Consider the following 19,338-nt stretch of genomic DNA (forward strand, 5'->3'; position numbering starts at 1 on the left):
TTCACTTAATCACAGATATTAACTAACTAATATGAAGAGTGTCTAACAAAAATTGAATGGCAAAATACAGATAAATGAAGAAACAGAGTTTTTGCCATCAGCTGCTATTATGCAACCTCAAAACCATAGCTACAATTACAAAGTTGAAACTATAAAATCCAGAGGTTGAAGAAGGACCATGCTGACATCAAACTATATACTATATACACTTTCAAGCCAAAACAATAAGGCTAAGCCTAGCTAAATGACAAGTTGAACACGGATTAATGCTCATATCAAACCTTCATGCAAGTAGATGCCCTGGATGTGCGCTGGTTTGTTCCGAGGATAATAACAATTACAGTTACATCGTCATGATATTTTCTCCTCATACCGGCTGGAATACGCATCAACTCTTCCATACTGAAACCTGAAAGCAAAAGTTATCAGTTTCAACTTGTTTTATTTCCATTCTTATATAGAAAATTGAAATTTTGACTTGCAATTTGTTTATTGAATTGTTATCATCCACAGTAAAGATATTGTTCGTTTTGCTTTTAGGCTTTTGATACTATTTGTAATATGTTGGTATAATAATCCAATCCACTGTCAAGATATTGTCCATGATAGTTTTATTTTTGTGTTTTGCAATCCAAAATGGGTTTTGACGGTTTAGGAGTTATTTAACCAATTTTCTGTTAGCATCCCCAGGCGATATGAGATGGTCATACATAGGGTTGGACTCGAACTGAGCCAGCTCGAGCTCGAGTTGGCTCGGTATATATTTTTTTTAAATTTTTTATACAAAACGACATCGTTTTGATCCATATATATACAAAACAATGTCGTTTTGATATGAAAAACGAGCCGAGCCGAGCCGTAAACAAATCGAGCCAAACTCGAGCCGAGCCGAGTTCGGCTCGAGTCGAGCTCGAGTCGAGCCGAGTTTGGCTTGAGTCGAGCTCGAGCCGAACTCAAGCCGGCCATAAATAAACCGAGCCGAGCTCGGCTCGGCTCCAATCCAACCCTACTCATACATACCAGTATCTCTCGTGTTTTGTCGATATAAGATATGTCTAAAGGTATTACGTTTATCTCTCTTATGAGACTTAACATCCTTACTAAAGTTTGCCCCAGCAATGCTCAAGAGAACATATAGAGTAACTCTGATACTATTACAGATGTAAAAAATGAATAATATCTTAACAGTGGATCAGACTATTGGACCAAGATATTATAAATGTAGGTTACATTTTATGTCACTCCAAACATAAAAACTTTCTCTTGTTCATTCAAATATTCCTAATTCTATAAGAAATCAAGATAAAATTAAAATTGAACCCTTCTATGTGGGAATCAAAATATAGGAATGTGAAAATTTGTAGATATTTTAACAAGTGCCACTAAAATGACTATACCATTTAAATTGAAGATTGACTTGATCCATATTCTTTTATGGAAAAACTCAACTACTTAAGATGTTATACTAGAGTGTAGACTTCTGTATGTCTATTCAATATCGGAAAGAAGAGAGTTTGGAAAAAACTAGTGTGCACTTGAGATGACAAGAGAACAAATGTTTCATAAGGACCTGAGTCACCGAGCAACATACCTGCACACTCTGCTGCTCTCTCAACAAGATTTTCTAATAGAAACTTTGCTGGATCACCAGAGGGGTTGCTCAAGATATAAGAATGAACAAGCTCTACCGCCTCCACGTTGCCAAAGAAGTCAAATAAACCATCACTCGCAACTATAACAAAATGATCATTCTTTGCGATTTTGTGCACATTAAGTGATGGTTGAGTGGAGATATAAGGAGGGCTTATGAGATTGTGAACTCGAAGAATGCCCATTAACGCATCATTCAGTTTTTCCTGAAGATTGATAAATACAAATATAGGTTTAGACAGTTACAGAAGGTATATTGAATCAGCGCTATATAAGTTGCATTAAGGTAAAAGCCAAGGCTCTAAATTTGTATATTTCGATGAAGGAAACAAGAAGTCAAAGAAAAGTATTTTATATGTACCTTCTTTAGGTAACCGACTCCAAAAGCGCGAGTGACTTTTAGTTTTCCTTTCACTTTTCCAGAAACAACTGCCGCAGGGTCATCAGGATGTTCAGAAAGTAGTCTAGTTCTTTCAATTTCATTATCAACAGTGTGACTATCAGTGAGCTGAATAGCTTTCAGCCACTTGTTCCCACTTAAATTGTTGCTGTCATCATAACTTGCCAACAAGGCTCGACTGTCACCTAGATTGAGTGTGTACAAATCATTGCCATAAATAAGCACAACCAGAACACATGAACCCACAGAAACTAAATCAGGGCGTTCCTCCATTTCCTGCTCAACCATGTGCAAAAAATCATTCTCAACTTGACTAAAAGCACGTTGGAGGCTATCAAGTACTGCCTGGCGATGCGAACAAGATATTTCCATTTTAGGACAAAGACTTTCATTGTCGAAACTTTTTAGGCTTAAATTCTTATTAATACTCTTTCTTAAAGGAAAATTTCCCTCAGGACTAGTACTGCTGTCCTCAGGAACATATCGCAGGGACCCATCCAAGTCCAAACTGTCAGTTGCGCTGATGGCATCGCTCTTTGATTCCAATTCAACTAAATTAGAGTAATACAAAACAGTTTCGTACAATGTTCCAGCCAGAAAATCAGCTGCATCTCTTCCGTTGAAACCATCATAAATTGCACAAAAGAGCCACCCGTGTTCTTCAGAACAAACAGCTTGAACCCTGTCCTCACCAGCTGCTCCACCAGCCATCTGCACATCCATAGCACTAAGAAAGCCTTCACTTCTCGAAGGTGCACTCATAGATTTTAACAAATAAGAATCATATTCAAGTAGATCACTAGGAGAAGATGGACTGCAACTTAGGATTGACATACTGCTTTGAAGAGAAGATGATAACATATCCAATCTTGAAAAACTTGATGATGAGGGAACCCGACGAAATGAAGTTGGGGAGTCCAAACTTGGAAGTATTTCCGTCGCTATCAAACCATTGCAGATATTTGTATTGGCCAGTGTGGCATTGGCACTCAATGCAGCACCTGACAAGCATGAGAAACTACTAACCTTATGGAGTTGAAGTCCAGGCACAATTTCACATTTGTTTGGTACCTCACAGGAGCCACTTTCATGGCCATTACATTGATAGCCAAAACTTACTTTAAACTCTCCTTCAGAATTCATTGTATTTTCTTGTCACACTTTATCACTGAAACAGTGTAAGCATGTCTTTGTTAGGTCTTACAACAGAGAACTAACATATCATACCAATAAAGGCATAATAAACAATTTAAAAGGATTGGTTCAGATAACAAAAATAAACTCTGATCTAGAGACCACATTAGTGGCCTCTTTTTGTCAATAGCGTTTGTAAAAATACATCATAAAATGCCTAGAAAGAAAATTAAAGATTTTCATCCAGTGGCACTTGAAATCTCTCCTTTGGTAAATAACTAAGAACAACTTCCTACAATCCAACATATTGCATCCGTTCAAGTACTTGCAATGTCAAATATATGATTTTCAAGCTCAATGATAAGAGTCAACACCTAGAAGGATATTATAAGTCAGTTAGAACAAATAATGCAGTCTTGGCTATATTAGGATGTTGTTTTTGGAAACCTCATAGAAGGATTAGAAACCAAGATGGGTGTGTTCATATATCCATATAGTTAATCTGCAGAGTTGGATTGATTTCCAGGGGAAGAAACAACAGTTACACAGAACTAACTATGACACCTTACACAATTTACTTTCAATCCACAAAAAATATGTTCTTGTAAATGTCCTCTACTTTACAATTTAGAAACAGAAAAACTGAGGCAAAAGACTCAATATTAATCCTCTTCAAACCAGATTGCTTTCTCAGAGAAATAGAACGGTGGGTAATAAGTAGAAGAATGTCAAAGAAACTTCCTTTCCAATACTCTCATCTTTACTTCACGTCGCTTACTATTAACCACATAAAAAAAGAAAAAAGAGTCAAAACAACAAGGAGAGACTGCATACACATTCACTACAATAAACAACAAAGTGAATTTTGAATGTCATTTATCAATTGAAAATGTAACTCAAGGTGTTCAAAAAAGAGAAAAACATCACGAAACCAAGATATATATACAGAATAAATCATAACAACAAGAATAACCTATGGATGGAATAACCAGAAACCCTACAGATAAAGACAGAAAAAACTGAGTTAAAAACAAAAACCCAACTCACCTTTCACGTCTTGTGGTCCAGAAGAAGGTGACTCCGATGAAGAAACCCACGAAAATGAAGAAAAACTATATATTGAGTGGTGGTTTGAGCAAGAAGAAGAAGAAGAAGTAGAGTATACGTGTAACAGTAAACAAATTTGGGAAAGTGTTGAAAGAAAAGCAGTGAATGAAAATGAAAAAGCAGAAACACAAAGAAAGAAGGCGCAGATCCAAAGGAGAGATATAGTGGAGAATCAAAAAGATTTAAAGACAGAGATTGGATGGTTGAGAAGAGTTTTTACTAAACTTAGAGGACTGTTTTCCATGGCTCTTGTTTTGGGCCTTCCTTTTCTATCGTCAGATTCACTATTACCGGTAATGTCGTCTTTTGAGTACAAATCCGACTTCAAAAACTTGAAAACTTGGGAACAGAGACGCAGAGTATTGCTGCCTGGCTTTCTCGTACTTAACTTGTATCATGATTTCTTCAAATTGACATGAATCTTCTCTTTTATTACAGCACTGCCATTCTGTTTTTTATTTTTGCGTATTTATTTGTTTCGTTGTGTTTTGGCTGGCTAAAAATTTTGGATGGAAAGCAAATTGGTAATAAGCCAACTAGATGGGATCACCGGAACGATAAATGAAAGAAAATTTGATCAGAACTAAGTCGAGCCTAAACAAAAGTCAACTCAAACTTAGTTAGAGTTTAAAATAGTTATTTTAAACTCAAATTTAACTTGTTTAAAATGATAAAGAGTAATTAAGTATAACATTCCAATTACGAAAGTTTTTACTATTCTCATCTATTTCTATTAGGGATTTTCCTTCCTAAGGGGGAGGGACAAGCTAGAGACCCAATTTGGAGGGTTAAATTATCATATTATCCCCATAAGTAACGCTAGAGAATGTTATCGATCATACAAAAGAAAAATAAAAATCAGCAAAGTGAGTTTCACTCCAACTCCACTGTTGAAATTGCTTCAAGTCGAGTTCAGCTCATTTTGATCAGCAAGGCAGTCTTGTTATGCAATTTTGATCAAGGTACATGTACAAATTATATCAGTTACCGGTTACCATGTCTGGAGACGAAATAAAGCGGGTGAACATTTTCCAGGGCCTGGATTTGAAGCATAATGTGTCAAAGCAAAGATTATTATGCCCCTGGCAGTCAACATTTTTGTATAGCAATGGAAGATCAATTGGCAAAAATGACAGCAAAATTCCCGTCTTTGAAACGGGATCCTCGTTTATTTGGCGCGTGACAGAAGAAGATAGGTTGACGGGGACTGACCGAGACGCCTGAAAAGTTTAGGACCTGAATAACATCTTCTTTCTTCCAAGCTGCTGAATCTCAAAATATGGACCACATTATTTACAGGTACTATTTCCAGTACGTACGCTCACTAAATTGCCAATTGGAATTCACCAACCTGAAACAATTTCCAATCCATTTCCACCGCTCGATCAGGGTCACATCTCTTATTAATATCACTAAAACCACAAACAAGAATTCAAATATCTACACAGGATTGTGAGCTTTCGTCGTGTATTAAGAATCCATAACCACCAAAGCTTTGTAGTTGTACACCCACTTTTATCCACCATTCAACGCAACAAACATAACCCAAATTGCAAATCCTCTCCTCTTTAATTTCTAAACTTACTTGGCCTGTGAAAAAAACTGCACTGGATTTCACCGGATTTAAAGAGTAAACTAATGTTTTTAAATGGCATATATTCATCAAGTACAATTGGACCAGATGAACCAGCTGATCTAGTCGGAGTTTCAAAACCATGAAGTAAACCAACTAAGACTGCAAACAGTCTTAGAACCCAATTGCACCGAGGAAATATGTCTATATCATGTTTGTTTAGATGAAAAACAAAAAGATGTTGTGCAACAGGTCATATATATATATATATATATTTATTTATTTATTTATTTATTACATCAATACATTTAGAAGAATAGCAGTATGGCATGATAACGTCTATTAATTAGCTGAATAGCTCCACGGGAGGTAGTAATTATCTATGACAAACAATGCTCTGAAGCAAGTTTTTACCTTCAAGAATACTACAAAGCTGTCAAGAGAAGACAACACAAAGTGGGAAATGTCTGATTTCTAGTTGGATCAACACAGCCAATGTTCTTGTTTCCTGCACTTCATTATCCTCCCCAGTTGACATAATCAAATACCTGTGAACAAAGGCACACAAGAGTGTGCAGAAATATAAATTATTAGACGGCGTCAAATGTTAGAAAGGTCTAAATGGCATATTTTTTGACATATCGAAATTATAAGGATCTACTTTTGACTTTTGAGTAGATCATCTTTAATGACCCAGAAATGCTTCATTGATGCATTGCATATCTGCCAACATCTAAAAAAGCTAATTGGTTTGAACATGCATGGTTTCATATTTTCATAGAATTGCTTTCCTTACCAGAAATGAAAGGCTAATCCCAGCATTAGGTCCCAACGGTGTAGAAAACTTTGGTCATTCCCTTTTTTGTTCGAATTTGAGAAACCTGGATAAAAATCAAAACATGGCACAGCAAGCTGAGATCTCTGCCCAGATTTTCAGACACTCCAAAAAAAGGTCCTTTAAAATTATAGATGTTTTCTTTCCAGACAGCATGACATATAATGGAGATGAAAAGATCAGAAGCTATAAAAATCACGGCACAAACATACAAAATTATATATCTTTTAACCCATTTCTTCTCATTTTAAACAAGTCATAGTTATCCATGGGATTTCCTCCATTACCCATGGTAGAACTGGAAGTCTAGTTTCAGCTATCTCATATCTGATGAGATTCTAGTGCGAATGTTTACACCTCTGTTAAATAGGCAAACATAAATTCCAGACAGTCCCATCAATCTTGTTAATAATTTTCAATTGATTAGTAATCAGGTCAAAGGCTACAATCACATCCTGAAGTATATCCGCAGGTCATCATCAGAGGTGGTGGGCGTCAATCATAATACCATACTTCAGTTTGAACTAAACTGATAATGTATACCTTCATGCTTACAATCTCTGAAATGTCAGAAACATGTGTACCGCCACAAGGACAACCAGGATTATCCCCCAACTTCACAATTCGAGGAGTGCTTCCCTGAAAGAGATGCAAATAGGGCTATAATTTGTAATACTGTGGCACTTGAACAGAATAAAATGCAGCGAGATATACTGAAAGACTGAATGAAAGATGGAACTAGACAATACAAATTCTATCTACAGATAGTTTGCCAATCAAACACGTCAATATCTCTACATATATGTCCATATAGTAAGCATGTTGCCAAAGACTAACAAATAATTTCATCGCATGACAAATTCTATATTAAAAAATAAGACTATCTAACTCAGGCGCCCATACATGTCCCCGATAACAGCATTATAGTTTGGCATGATATTCCAATTTGTTGTCTAATGGAGCTCAGCAACTGTCCCAGAAATGTCAAACCTTCTTATTCACAGTGTGACATGATCTAACCAACCACATTCTTTCAAAGAGTCAGATTTTCAGAATTCATTAGAAAATGTCCCTGATCAGATTGGATGTGGGTGTAGTCAAACACAATCAATCTCTGAAGGAAAATTCTATGAACCCATATTTGATGCCCAAACTAAAGAAAGCTAATACTTCTTTGACATATAAAGGCACCACAGACAGACTAAAGATTCGAAGATAATTTTTAGCAGTATCAATTCGTGACCTTGGGAATGTAATCAGGAAGGCAACCACCACACAGTTTAGAAGCTTCTTCATATGGTAATACAGCAACAAAAACCTGAAACAAATAGGAAAAGACATTTTTAGAAAGAATGATTCAATCACATCACATACTCCCAAAAAAAAAAAAAGATTGCATCTACCTTCCCTCCTCTAGATATTAATGCATTAACTTCTAACTCCAGTTCTTTTGCTTTGGTTTGCACTTCATTTTGAGGAACTGAGCCTTTATATTCGACATATGGCCTAGGAAAAAAAACGTTTTCATTTTCAAAAAAAAAAAAAAACCAAAAACTTGCATATACAAGTTGCACCACTTATGGGTAACATAACTATGGACACATTTAGAAAGGACACAATAATCTCTTCATAAAAAGTAAGGAAACAAATAGACAAAAATAGCATAAAAAATTTTAGAACTGATTTGTAACACACCCATCAGGGAAATGGTAGCCTTTTCCTGGCTCCAAATGCCCTAAACCGATAATCTGCATGCATGCATCCAACAAATGCCCAGCTGAGTGCAGCCTGCACAAGCAGAAAAAATAAAAGTGCAGTAATATAACAGATATCATAAACAAAAACTAATAATTCAATCATAAAACTAAGAAGATTAATATACTTAAAAATTCAATTTTTTGAACAAAACCCAATAATTCTTTACATTTAATACTAAATCATGTCATCATAAACACATAAAATTCACAATAAATTAGTTATGAAACCCAAAGAGAAAAACAAATAGAAAAATTCACAAATACTCCAATACGGGAAAAAATCACCAGCAGAAGATGGAGAAAATTTTACTAAGAGATTAATTTTGCTCTCTCTATTCTGCAGCACTCTCTCTCACTCTCACTCACATTCTCTTACACCAAATCTCTCCCCTACCACGACAGATCAACATGAAAATTCACATCTCAAATCCATACCTCTTGAATTCTGACAACCCCTTGTCGGGTTGCCACAATACAAAAACGATCAACTAAACAATTAGCGCACAGGAAGATAAATAAATGTTTCTTACAATTTCATACCTGGAATTCAGTATGCGCCTTGACTCATCAACAAATAAAGCAACTTCCTTCCCCTTCTCTAACACCATTTCAAGATCCCCGCCAGAGCTCTCAACGACCCCATAATGAAAAACCTGTTTAAATTAAAAATAATAAAACCAAAATCAAAATAGCTATCAATTCAAAAACAGAAACAAATTACACAATTATATTAAGGATGATAGTAACTAACAATCCCATCCTTCGATCGAACATCTTGAACAATAAACTTGAAGTCAGAATCGACGGCAGTGATGAAGCCAGTGTCGGAAGGTTGACCTCCGCCTTGTGGATGAAATATTGTCGACTCCAGTATCAATGCACGCCTACCATCATCGCCCTTCAAGTTAAACCAGAAAAAAAAAAAAGTATATGTTAATTGATAATAGAGCATAGTTTTGTCATCAGATAATTTAATAGTTCTACCTTGAAGTCGGAAATGAGTATCGATTTTGACTGAAGTTTGGACGTGTCTTCGTAGTAGTCGAGCTTCGTCGGTTTCACTTCCTTGTCCATTCTTTCTCAGTGATCAACTTCGTTACAACTTACAAGCCCAGCTCAGTTCAGTTCTTGGTTCATTATTTTCTTCTTTCAGTAATTACTCATTTTTAAGCGAGGCTTTGCCCGTGTCTTTTTCTCGTACCAAATACGAATCAAAGAGCACACCGCCCTAAACGACCGTGTTAAAAAAAAAACGGTGTCGTTTGCTGATAATAATCAATGAAAAGACTAGAGTGGATTGACTGGCATTTTTACATAAAAACTAAGTTAATAATAGAAAATCGATTCAATTGGAAAATTGAATGTCTATTACAGATTAGTTTGACCAAAAATCTAAATAATTTAATTTAAATAATAGAATTTTTTTTATAATAATTAATTTAATTAATTTGGGAGTGAACCGATTGAATCATATTGCACTATGGTTTAATCGTCAAATTAAATTGGTCACTTAATAGGAACAAACAGAAAATTCAACCCTTAAAATCACGCCACGAGAATGCTAATTTATTCTTTAGAAATTCATTGGCCACTTCAAGGTAAGTTTTATCTCAAACAACAAGTTCAACGACACACTTAAGAAAAAGGCAGTAACACATCGCAGCATGTATATGATCCTTAACAGTACGTTCATTCCATTTTTACCTATAATGATTCTTTGCCGAATGTAAAGGTTGAAATAGGGTGTGTGTGTGTGTGTGTGTGTATATGAAAGAAAAACCACCTCATTCAAAGACTTGAACAGATCAAAAACTCTAAATAACTAGTTTCAAAATAGCAATATTTCATAGGTTATAGAAAAAATTGGAGAGCTGAAATCTTCATAAAGCAAATCCTTTAATTGAAGCAGGCAAACCATCCATTATCTCATTCATCTAAAGCTGTCGGACTTCAACCTTTTTCTTCTGCCAGAGACGGTCCAATGCACTGTCAGCATCTCCCTTAATAAAGGAAAAGGAAAAAAACCATAAGCACAAAAAAGAAATGCATGCCTGAAGTTTTAAGTACAAACTAGAAATCAAACTATCACAGGCAAAAGCCGGTTCAAGATGACAGTATTTCCAAGTACGCCGAAGGTATATATAAATTTATAAGACCATATTGGACGAAGAATTTCACATAAATGGAAAAGTAGTTGAGAACAATCACATATAAATTTGACTAGCAATCTAGCTGTCAACATTTACTAATATGTTCATATGAGAAAAAGTACTATATATTTTATACGAGCCTCTTTTACATCTACATATTTACGCACCAACATTTAATCTCTAAAGAAGCTTGACATGAAACTATCACTAGCCAATATTCAACAAGCCCAAAGCCCCACAACTCTGAACATGCAAACATCTTATAGAGAAAGAAAATCATAAAAATTAAAAAATAAATAAAAGTAAAATACTAAAGCCATCTTTCTCATCATTCTGCCAAATAAAAAGAGAAACCTCTGTGATTAAAAAGAATCACATGAAAAAACTATATAAAAGAATTTCAACAATTCATAACACATGTTACAAATCTCAAATAGGTGTTATTCTTCTACAACTGCAAGAGAAGCACAATATACCAATTAGGGATAGATTCAAGTCAAACTAGCTTGAGCTTGTTTGTGAGCTCAGCTCGATCGAGCTTGAGCTCGAGCCTAGACAATGTTTGGTTTGCCAAGCTTGTACGCATGAAGAAGCTCAATTCAAAACAGTCATAACAATATTGTTTTGTCTAACACACATCAAAACACCGTTGTTTTGGCCTTAGCCTAACTTGAGCTTGGTTTGAGGGGAGCTTGACTCCCTCAAGCCCATCCGAACTCAAGGTCATCTCAAATCCAGACCTAAGACTAACCAAACAAATGATTGGAACCCAACAGTCATTATAAACTACAATTCTGCATCAGATGGGTTACAGATGCTTAAGAAAATCAAACGAAAACGAAGAAGCACCTGAGCTCGGACGAAACCGCAAAGTGCAAAAGTAGAAAACTGGCCAGTGTAAATGCCATTCTCATCCACGTGACCAATGTTTATCTGAACAGATGCATGATCCTTTGAAGTAATCAATCTATTTGTAGCCGAACTATAGAAAATACAATAATCAAATTATCACATTTTACCCAAAATCACAATTTCTCAAACCAAACAACGCATCATACCATTTCCTGGGAATATAGAGATCCATGTTTTGACCCTCGTCGTTCTGCATCTTGTCAAGTGGATCAACTACTGCTTCTCGATCGAGATCCTGATTCAATTCAGTAAATCATTAAGTCCGAATCAACTCAAACAAATGTTAACAATATTAAAAGCATAAAAGACCGCCAAATCGCTCTGTGGATATTGTGCTGCCAAACTTTATTTTGCTATTCAAAACCTCAAAAACCCTAGTTATGAAGCAGTCACCGAAATCTTCGATCACATTAATCCAACGGCCGGGCGAAAAACAAATTATAATATTTAGATAGAGTTGATAAATGTTATCGAAAAAAATTAAAAATGAAAAATAATAGCGAAAGCGACTCAAGCGTCTGCTGCGGAGAGCAGCAAGCACTTTCCACACCAATAATGCATGTTCACATGATTTTGTTAGAGACAAAACACACCAATCCTCAACTTCCTTGTCACAATACCTGTCCACTACCCCGCCTTTCTTCATTTTTACTTCACCCTTGCCATGATTTTTCTTTGAAATTTACAGTCGATCCAATTATTTTTTAATTATGTTCACATCAACGTCCATTTTACACCTTAAACACAAATTATTCCTAAGCTTATAAAAATACGAATATTATTTGAAATCTTTTGAATATAATTTTAAGCCTAAAAGTTATCATAATATATATTAGATTTTAATATATTACTTTTCAAATACTTTAAAATTTTAACTTTTTTTTTTAAATAACAATTTAAAATTGACTGTAGGGTCAAAAGATGATTTAGTGGATGTTGAGAAAGTCACTGAGATCCTTTGATTTTAAGTAAAGGAGTCACATTAAAGTCAAGTGGCAACACCGTAAATAGTTATAAACCCAGTGGCAGTTTCCTATTAGCTGTCACTTAAAATCCTTTGCATTCCCACACTTCGACACACAAATGCAGAGAGAGCTTCCAGTTCCCAAAAATGAGAGCCTCAAAATTCAGCGCTGTTATTCTCTTTTTATCTACAATAATCCTGGCCGTCCACGTAGCTATCTCCTCCGCATCGACCACTAATATCAATGGGGGTTACCAGCTGGGCTTCATTCCAGTGAAATCGGAGTGCGCCGGATCCATCGGAGAGTGCATGGCTGTCGAAGACGAAGACTTCGATTTGGAGTTTAGCATGGACACAGAGATCAACCGGCGCATTTTAGCGACGAGGAGGTACATAAGCTACGGTGCGCTGAGGAGGAACACTGTGCCGTGCTCGCGACGTGGCACATCGTACTATAACTGTCGAGCCGGGCCTCAGGCCAACCCTTACTCTCGTGGGTGCAGTGCCATTACTCGTTGCAGGCGTTAAATTTTTATTTAATAATTTTTATAATTTTAGTTTATATTTAATTTTAAAATTGTTAATGTATATGTGCTTAAATGGATTGTTGTTATATATATATATGATTGAACTATAAGAATGTTTATTTTATTTATAATTTACAAAAATCTAATTATATAATACCATATTATAAATAAAAATATTGTTGTTTATATAAATACGTACGAAAGAAGGGGAGATTGAATTATTGAAATAAGTTCATGTGATGTAAATTATTATTGATTTGCCCATTTTTATATTTTTTTGCAATTTCCATGGTTTTATTTTATTTTTTGTTGGTAATCTAATTTCTAGATGGGTTCAAATTTTTGCACTGGTTTCAGCTAAAAAGCTTTTTCTGGCTTGGTCTTGAGTGGAGCTAGTGTACTTGTGGATTGAAATCCTCAACGTAGATTTCCGACAAGAAATGTTTGCTTCATAAAGATTGAGGCCCAAAAAAAATAGTTATTTTAGAAAATAAATAAATAAATAAAAGAAGTTGATGAAATGAAAGTAAAATTAAACAAGTGATTTTGGAATATACGTCTCATTGCGGTTGTATTTTATATAAAAAGGCAATATCTTCATAAAAATTTGGTTTAGTTGGAAGTAAGAGAAATCACACTCGAACCAGCAGCCATTGGCAAGGCTGGAGTATTGACCCGATCTAAACAAAATTAACGTTAGAACAATATATAAACAAACAAAATTACGACCTAACTCATGATAGTATGACAGTTTTAACCATTCAATAGCTAATTAAACTTTGAACATTGATCTGAACTTAACTAATCATTGTATAAGATTGAACCGGTTTAAGGGGCAGGCTGGTTCTTGTGCTGGGTGAAAGAGAAATGCAAATGTAAATATGTAATTATAATTCTCATAAAAGCACCCAAATTCAGTGGATGTGATCTACATCATTATGGTACCTTATCTTGTTTCTATAGCCACTCAAACACAACTCATATGTCTTTGTCATATTAGCATTTGAATTTTAAAAATCTACTGAACCACCGAAATGGAGGGCCACCATTCAATTCTCTAGAACTTAAAATAATATAAAAATAATAATTAATACATATATAATTATACTTCCATCTGAATTAATTACCTTAATTAGTGGCATAAGCATGCATCATGGTGAGGCCACTGGGTGTCAATCTGTCATTCAATAATGAAAAAATAACAATAATAATAGCAAATACCCGCTCAGATTCAACCAAATCTACTTACAAGTAAATATAAATCCAGACTGACATTCAATATATAAGTTTTGAATGAATTAATACTGACTGGCCATTTCTGCAGTGAATCAGAAAAACATATTTTAATTTCTTGCTGAAAATAAGACTCAAAAGTAGCCTTAAATACAAATCTCTAGATAGTCATCTGCTTTTAAACTTAAGTTTAGTATTTCAGATGACAGATGCAAAAACACAAAGACGGCAGCAATCCATTTAGTATTCAACCGGAATTGTATGGAGTCACAAACCTTAAAATGAACCATCACCTACCTTGGGTTCATCCTTCGGCTTGGAAGGAGTTGAAGGAGAAGAGCCCTCTATACCCATCTCAGATCTGAGATCATTAATGCTCTGCTCTAGCTCATCTATCCTGCTGCCCATCTCATCGAGTGCAATTGTAGTCAAGGAAACCAAAAAATCTACTAAACGCACCTCAGTGTCAAGTGTGTTAGGGAATATGTGATGCATTTTAGAATATAAGCAGCAATAAAACCTATAGAATTCAGTGTGTAAAATGAATTCAAATCATGTGAATTTAACTATCCTCTCCATAACATATTCATGACATCTTACAGAAGTAGTCCAACATTCAAAATCAGACATTCCATAAGGGTATAAACAAACAACATTAAATAACACAAGAAAATATATAGTATGAAGTCTAATTGAAGCATATGATGCTGTTTAAAACCAGCTTAACTCCCTACTTGAAACCTCAAAACGTTGAAGGGAAAAATGAAGAAGAGGTCATCGCAGCAATGTGAATGTAACATTTGAAGAGTACTGAAAAAATGTAACACACAATCATAAAAGAGTCGAGCAAGATACCACAGAACACTAATGACACCTTTCAAAAGCTGCAAAGGACTAACAAAATTATCTAATTTTACCAAAATGTCAGAACAACCCCCAAGAAGAGACATAATTCTAATTGTTTTTGATCCCCGATCACATGTCACAAATTGTCAAAACAGAAAAGGATATTCTTCATAATGATGGACTCAGACATTGTCTGGAACCTAGATTGCTGCAAGATGAAACAATAAAACAAATTCATCATATCTAGATACATTCTGTAATCCCTATTAAGAAGTTTATACAATAGAAAAGAGAAAAACAAACCATCTGCTGGAGAAGATTTTGGACCTGCAAATGCAATTAAATGGATTTAGCAACAGCTCAGGACTAACTCGCTTACACAACTGTAACTTTGCAAATGGCCAGCAAATGATAAAATTTTAGACAATATACAAAATAAAAATGTTTTCTCTTTTCTTTGTGCATACATGGCAATAACAACTACCCAGTGTCTTGAAAAATGTTAATGGACATTGAACATAGAACAAACTATATAAAAGGAAAGAGGAAGCCTTAAATGCACAAATGATATGCCCATGCAAATCAGTCCTTAGTATATATGCATGAAGGATTCTATGCATGACTTCACTGGGAGTCGTACTATGACATTCCAGCTTAAAAAGATTAAAAACTGCTAAATCATGAAATCTCAACCAATGAATCCATTCATATACTCATCCTGACAAGTTGCAACCTTGGAAAGATAGATTTATTCAAGATTAAAAACAATGATAAACAAATATTTGTTAGATCGTGCATAGTTACTCACAAAAGCTGTCATATCTGCAGTGCTCTGTTTCGAATCTTCTGAATCCTGTGCATCCTGGTTAAAAAAAAAAAAAGGGAACTTATGCAATATATTACAAAAATATACGCAATAATATGAAATGTTCTCATCAATATATGCTAACAGTATCCACTGCAACTGATTAAACATCATGTTCATACAATACGAGCACTGAAAGAAAGAAATCATTCAGTTGATAACAACAAACTGAGAGAGCATCCACTGTCAAATTTATACTTTGGCACCAAAGGCTACCCCTACCTGCTAAGTGGAGGAATACATGAATATAACGCCCAGCCATTTGCCATTTGCCATTTGCCATTTGCCATTTGCTAGGAGACACTTTAATTGTAGTTACACTGATTTTAGCAATGAAGAACTTGTTTGAAACTTGAACAACCTTACAATAAACCAACTCCACACCAAGCAACCTTACAACCAACCTACTCTACACCAACCAAAGCCAGAAATCCATCTCTAAATAGGCCCTATGACCAATCACAACTAGAAACAATTGTTTGATAAACCGCACACGCGAAAGAGCTTCCAATATCTTTCTCTCAACGTGTCAAGATACTTTAGAATAAACCTAGTACACAGCAAATAGTAAATCAAGCAAATCCAGCCTTGGGTGACAGAGGCAAGGCTTTGTGTCAGATTATTCAGCTAATCAGCTCTGGCATTTTATGCGATTACACTTCAATCAATAACTGTGACACTGTTTCTTCAAAATAAACCTATAGTTTCTACAAGTCCTGAGCAACTCAAAACATTATAATCAACGAAATCAAATTGAAATCCTACCTGCTACCAAATTTATAAACACAAAATTGAACACAATTCCTTGTAAACTAACAAAACCTTTGATCAATCTCTCAACAAAATTACAATTTATGCTTTAGATTTCAGCTCTGAAGTCCGAAATTTTCTCGACAACCAAACAGAATAACACAAATAGATTTATAACAAGGCAGAAATAGCATTTCAATGCACTGAATTGTGTAATCCAACAGAAATGAAACAACACTATATATATTATCCCCGTAACGAAACATGGATTATTTAGACCGAAATAAGTGAAAATTCAAAATCTCGGCTGTATCTTCCTCGTAGCAAAAAAAATAAAATTCAACATAATAATTTTCAAAATTAAAAATCAAGAGAAATTTTCGTAATAACGATTGGTAATTTTAAAGCTAATTCATACCATTTTCAAATTCCTTGTTCGACGAAGCTTAGAGCTGCAGTTTTCCCCAACTTGATTTTCCGATGAGGATTGAGAAAATTATAATCACGTGTAAAATTAAAATTACTTACTTATCCCCTACTTGGTTTGCGAAGAGGGAAGCCAAGGTTTGGGATGTTTTGGTAAATTCCTTTACTTGTATAATCTTAAAATAAATCGATGTTCATTGTTAACACGCTCTTTTTATTTTGCTTGATTTGAATAACCAAATTAGATCCAACTTGAGCACTGGAATTTTATAGTTAGTTGGATTTGTTAGGACAATCATAACTCAAACTTAAACTAATGAGCCTAAACTCAAGCTCAAGGTTTGTTTGAATGATCTAAAAAAAGAAAAAAAATCATTTAAATACAATAAATTGTAAGAAAAAGTTACTGTAGAAACAAGCCCTTTTACTAAATTAATTTTTTATTTGAAAATTTATTATAATTTAAAATTTTTATTATGTAATGTTAATGTTAGTGATCAAATTGGCCAATCGGAACAATCCACATCGGACCAGCCCTTTTACTAAATCAAATTAGGCAAATTGACAATTATTTTATGAATAAAATTATCAATATATTATAGCATTTTAAGGTGAATCCATCTAAATGTGGTAACTTGATCGTGCCAAATATATCTATATGAAAATTATTTATTACAGAAAGATCTTTTTTGTCAAAAATATGCCTATATTTGCTCCATAGCATTGATTTTTCTATTTTACACTTTATCACTTTCCATTCAGTCTTCATCTTTCCAGTTCTGCACAACTGTTACAAAAACCAGTGAAACCGTTCCCTCGGCCACCACCACCACCACCGCCATTGTCACCAAAACCCAAATCCGTGAACAAAATGGTTATCACTAAAAGTATTTTCCGATCATTAGCATTTTCTATTTCTAATACAGTCCCTCTAATTTTAACCCTTACCATAATCTGTTCATTCGGTTCGGGCTCCAAGTACAGTGCCTTGCCCAAACCGTTTTGGTTCCCTCCTCTGTGGCTGATCCACGGGGCCTCATTGGGTTCGTCTTTTTTCATGAGTCTCGCCGCATGGCTCGTGTGGGCCGACGGCGGCTTCCATGCAGAAGCCGACGCATTGCCTCTTTACATTGCCCAAGTGTCGCTAAGTGTGACTTGGGACCCTCTCGTGCTCGTGATTGGAGCCACCTGGCTGGCCTTGGTCTTTTGTGTAATACATTTTGGGACCCTTTTTGCATGCTACATAACGTTCAAGAAAGTGAACCCTGTTGCCAAATATCTTGTTAAGCCTTGTTTGGCATGGATGGGATTTCTTACCATTGTTACTTACAAGCTTATTTATCTTTGAGGCTTTTCTCATCGGTATAGCGTTAAATTGTTATTAGATATGAAAGCATATGTTTTTTAGGGTTAGAAGGTTAAACTGATTAAATATTTTCGAATCGATAACCAATTCTGATTAGAAATCAAAAAGCAAATTTGAAGCAAATACTATACATGAGTTGAATTGTATTATGTAAGGTATATTTCAATGACAAATAATAGCAATAATAAATATTATTATATATTAATTGAGTTTTGATCTAAACAAATAATTGATCTAATTCAATCTCATTCAGATTGATTTAACTAACAGGTGTATGAACTGTTTCAAATAAACATAAAAACATTATTCAACCATCAAAATTATGATTTGCTAGTATGTGATATATATTTTTTACTATATTAACTCAGTTTGAATTCTAACAATTGTAACATGAAATACAATATCTTTGGTTTAGTGACACATATGACAATGTATCATGTAGTGCGCCGCCAAGGCTGGCTAAAAGCTAAGATTCAAGGCATGTCTCATAGCCCTTGGACTATGCCTTTGTGGGCATTTGAATTTGCTTATCAAAAATTAATTTTTTATATATTTTTAAAATTTAAAATTTTTGTTTGAATTGTGCCGAACTGATCCACAAGCATTCTTTGCATGCTTCGACATAATCCACTTTAGAAGCGAACTTTGGTATAACTCATAATTTTTTTGACCTAAACTTTTTTAATCTTGAGTTATATTATCCCATAGGTTTAACACGACCTCTGAAAGTCTATTATTAGGTTATGGGATTTAAGTTTTGAAAATTACAAAATTGTGTAAAATAGGAGGAACCGAATTCAAATATAATCTTATTGGTTAAAAAAAAAAATTAAAATATGCAAG

General features: G+C 34.7%; 4 protein-coding genes across 5 annotated transcripts; all 4 read right to left on the reverse strand.

The window, feature by feature from the left end:
• LOC123219907 (probable protein phosphatase 2C 40) lies at nt 1-4,649 on the reverse strand. Its single transcript, XM_044641871.1, has 4 exons — nt 4,232-4,649; nt 2,012-3,218; nt 1,592-1,856; nt 1-409 (listed from the first exon to the last, which is right to left on the reverse strand). Exons 2-4 carry the CDS (start codon nt 3,191-3,193, stop codon nt 276-278), a joined length of 1,581 nt encoding a protein of 526 aa, XP_044497806.1. The 5' UTR covers nt 3,194-3,218; nt 4,232-4,649; the 3' UTR covers nt 1-275.
• Nucleotides 4,650-6,189: 1,540 nt separating this feature from the next.
• On the reverse strand, nt 6,190-9,655 carry LOC123221273 (alanine--tRNA ligase). 2 transcript variants are annotated; one of them, XM_044644072.1, is made up of 9 exons: nt 9,441-9,655; nt 9,208-9,354; nt 8,997-9,109; nt 8,395-8,487; nt 8,103-8,205; nt 7,943-8,017; nt 7,243-7,338; nt 6,661-6,745; nt 6,190-6,412 (listed from the first exon to the last, which is right to left on the reverse strand). In XM_044644072.1, the coding sequence occupies exons 1-8, from the start codon at nt 9,528-9,530 to the stop codon at nt 6,686-6,688; spliced, it is 777 nt and encodes a 258-aa protein (XP_044500007.1). In that variant the 5' UTR covers nt 9,531-9,655; the 3' UTR covers nt 6,190-6,412; nt 6,661-6,685. The 2 variants fall into 2 exon arrangements, with proteins under 2 accessions (XP_044500007.1, XP_044500006.1); XM_044644071.1 differs by having other exon boundaries at nt 6,190-6,419; nt 9,441-9,654.
• Nucleotides 9,656-10,259: 604 nt separating this feature from the next.
• On the reverse strand, nt 10,260-12,084 carry LOC123221274 (40S ribosomal protein S21-2-like). The gene is made up of 3 exons (XM_044644073.1): nt 11,665-12,084; nt 11,456-11,588; nt 10,260-10,456 (listed from the first exon to the last, which is right to left on the reverse strand). The coding sequence occupies exons 1-3, from the start codon at nt 11,712-11,714 to the stop codon at nt 10,391-10,393; spliced, it is 249 nt and encodes an 82-aa protein (XP_044500008.1). The 5' UTR covers nt 11,715-12,084; the 3' UTR covers nt 10,260-10,390.
• A 2,133-nt stretch (nt 12,085-14,217) lies between these two features.
• On the reverse strand, nt 14,218-17,232 carry LOC123220590 (heat shock factor-binding protein-like). Its single transcript, XM_044642853.1, has 5 exons — nt 17,122-17,232; nt 15,897-15,950; nt 15,392-15,415; nt 15,254-15,296; nt 14,218-14,658 (listed from the first exon to the last, which is right to left on the reverse strand). The coding sequence occupies exons 1-5, from the start codon at nt 17,122-17,124 to the stop codon at nt 14,519-14,521; spliced, it is 264 nt and encodes an 87-aa protein (XP_044498788.1). The 5' UTR covers nt 17,125-17,232; the 3' UTR covers nt 14,218-14,518.
• Nucleotides 17,233-19,338: the final 2,106 nt, after the last annotated feature.

Source organism: Mangifera indica, chromosome 7 (assembly GCF_011075055.1).
Source record: "Mangifera indica cultivar Alphonso chromosome 7, CATAS_Mindica_2.1, whole genome shotgun sequence".
Lineage (NCBI taxonomy): Eukaryota > Viridiplantae > Streptophyta > Magnoliopsida > Sapindales > Anacardiaceae > Mangifera > Mangifera indica.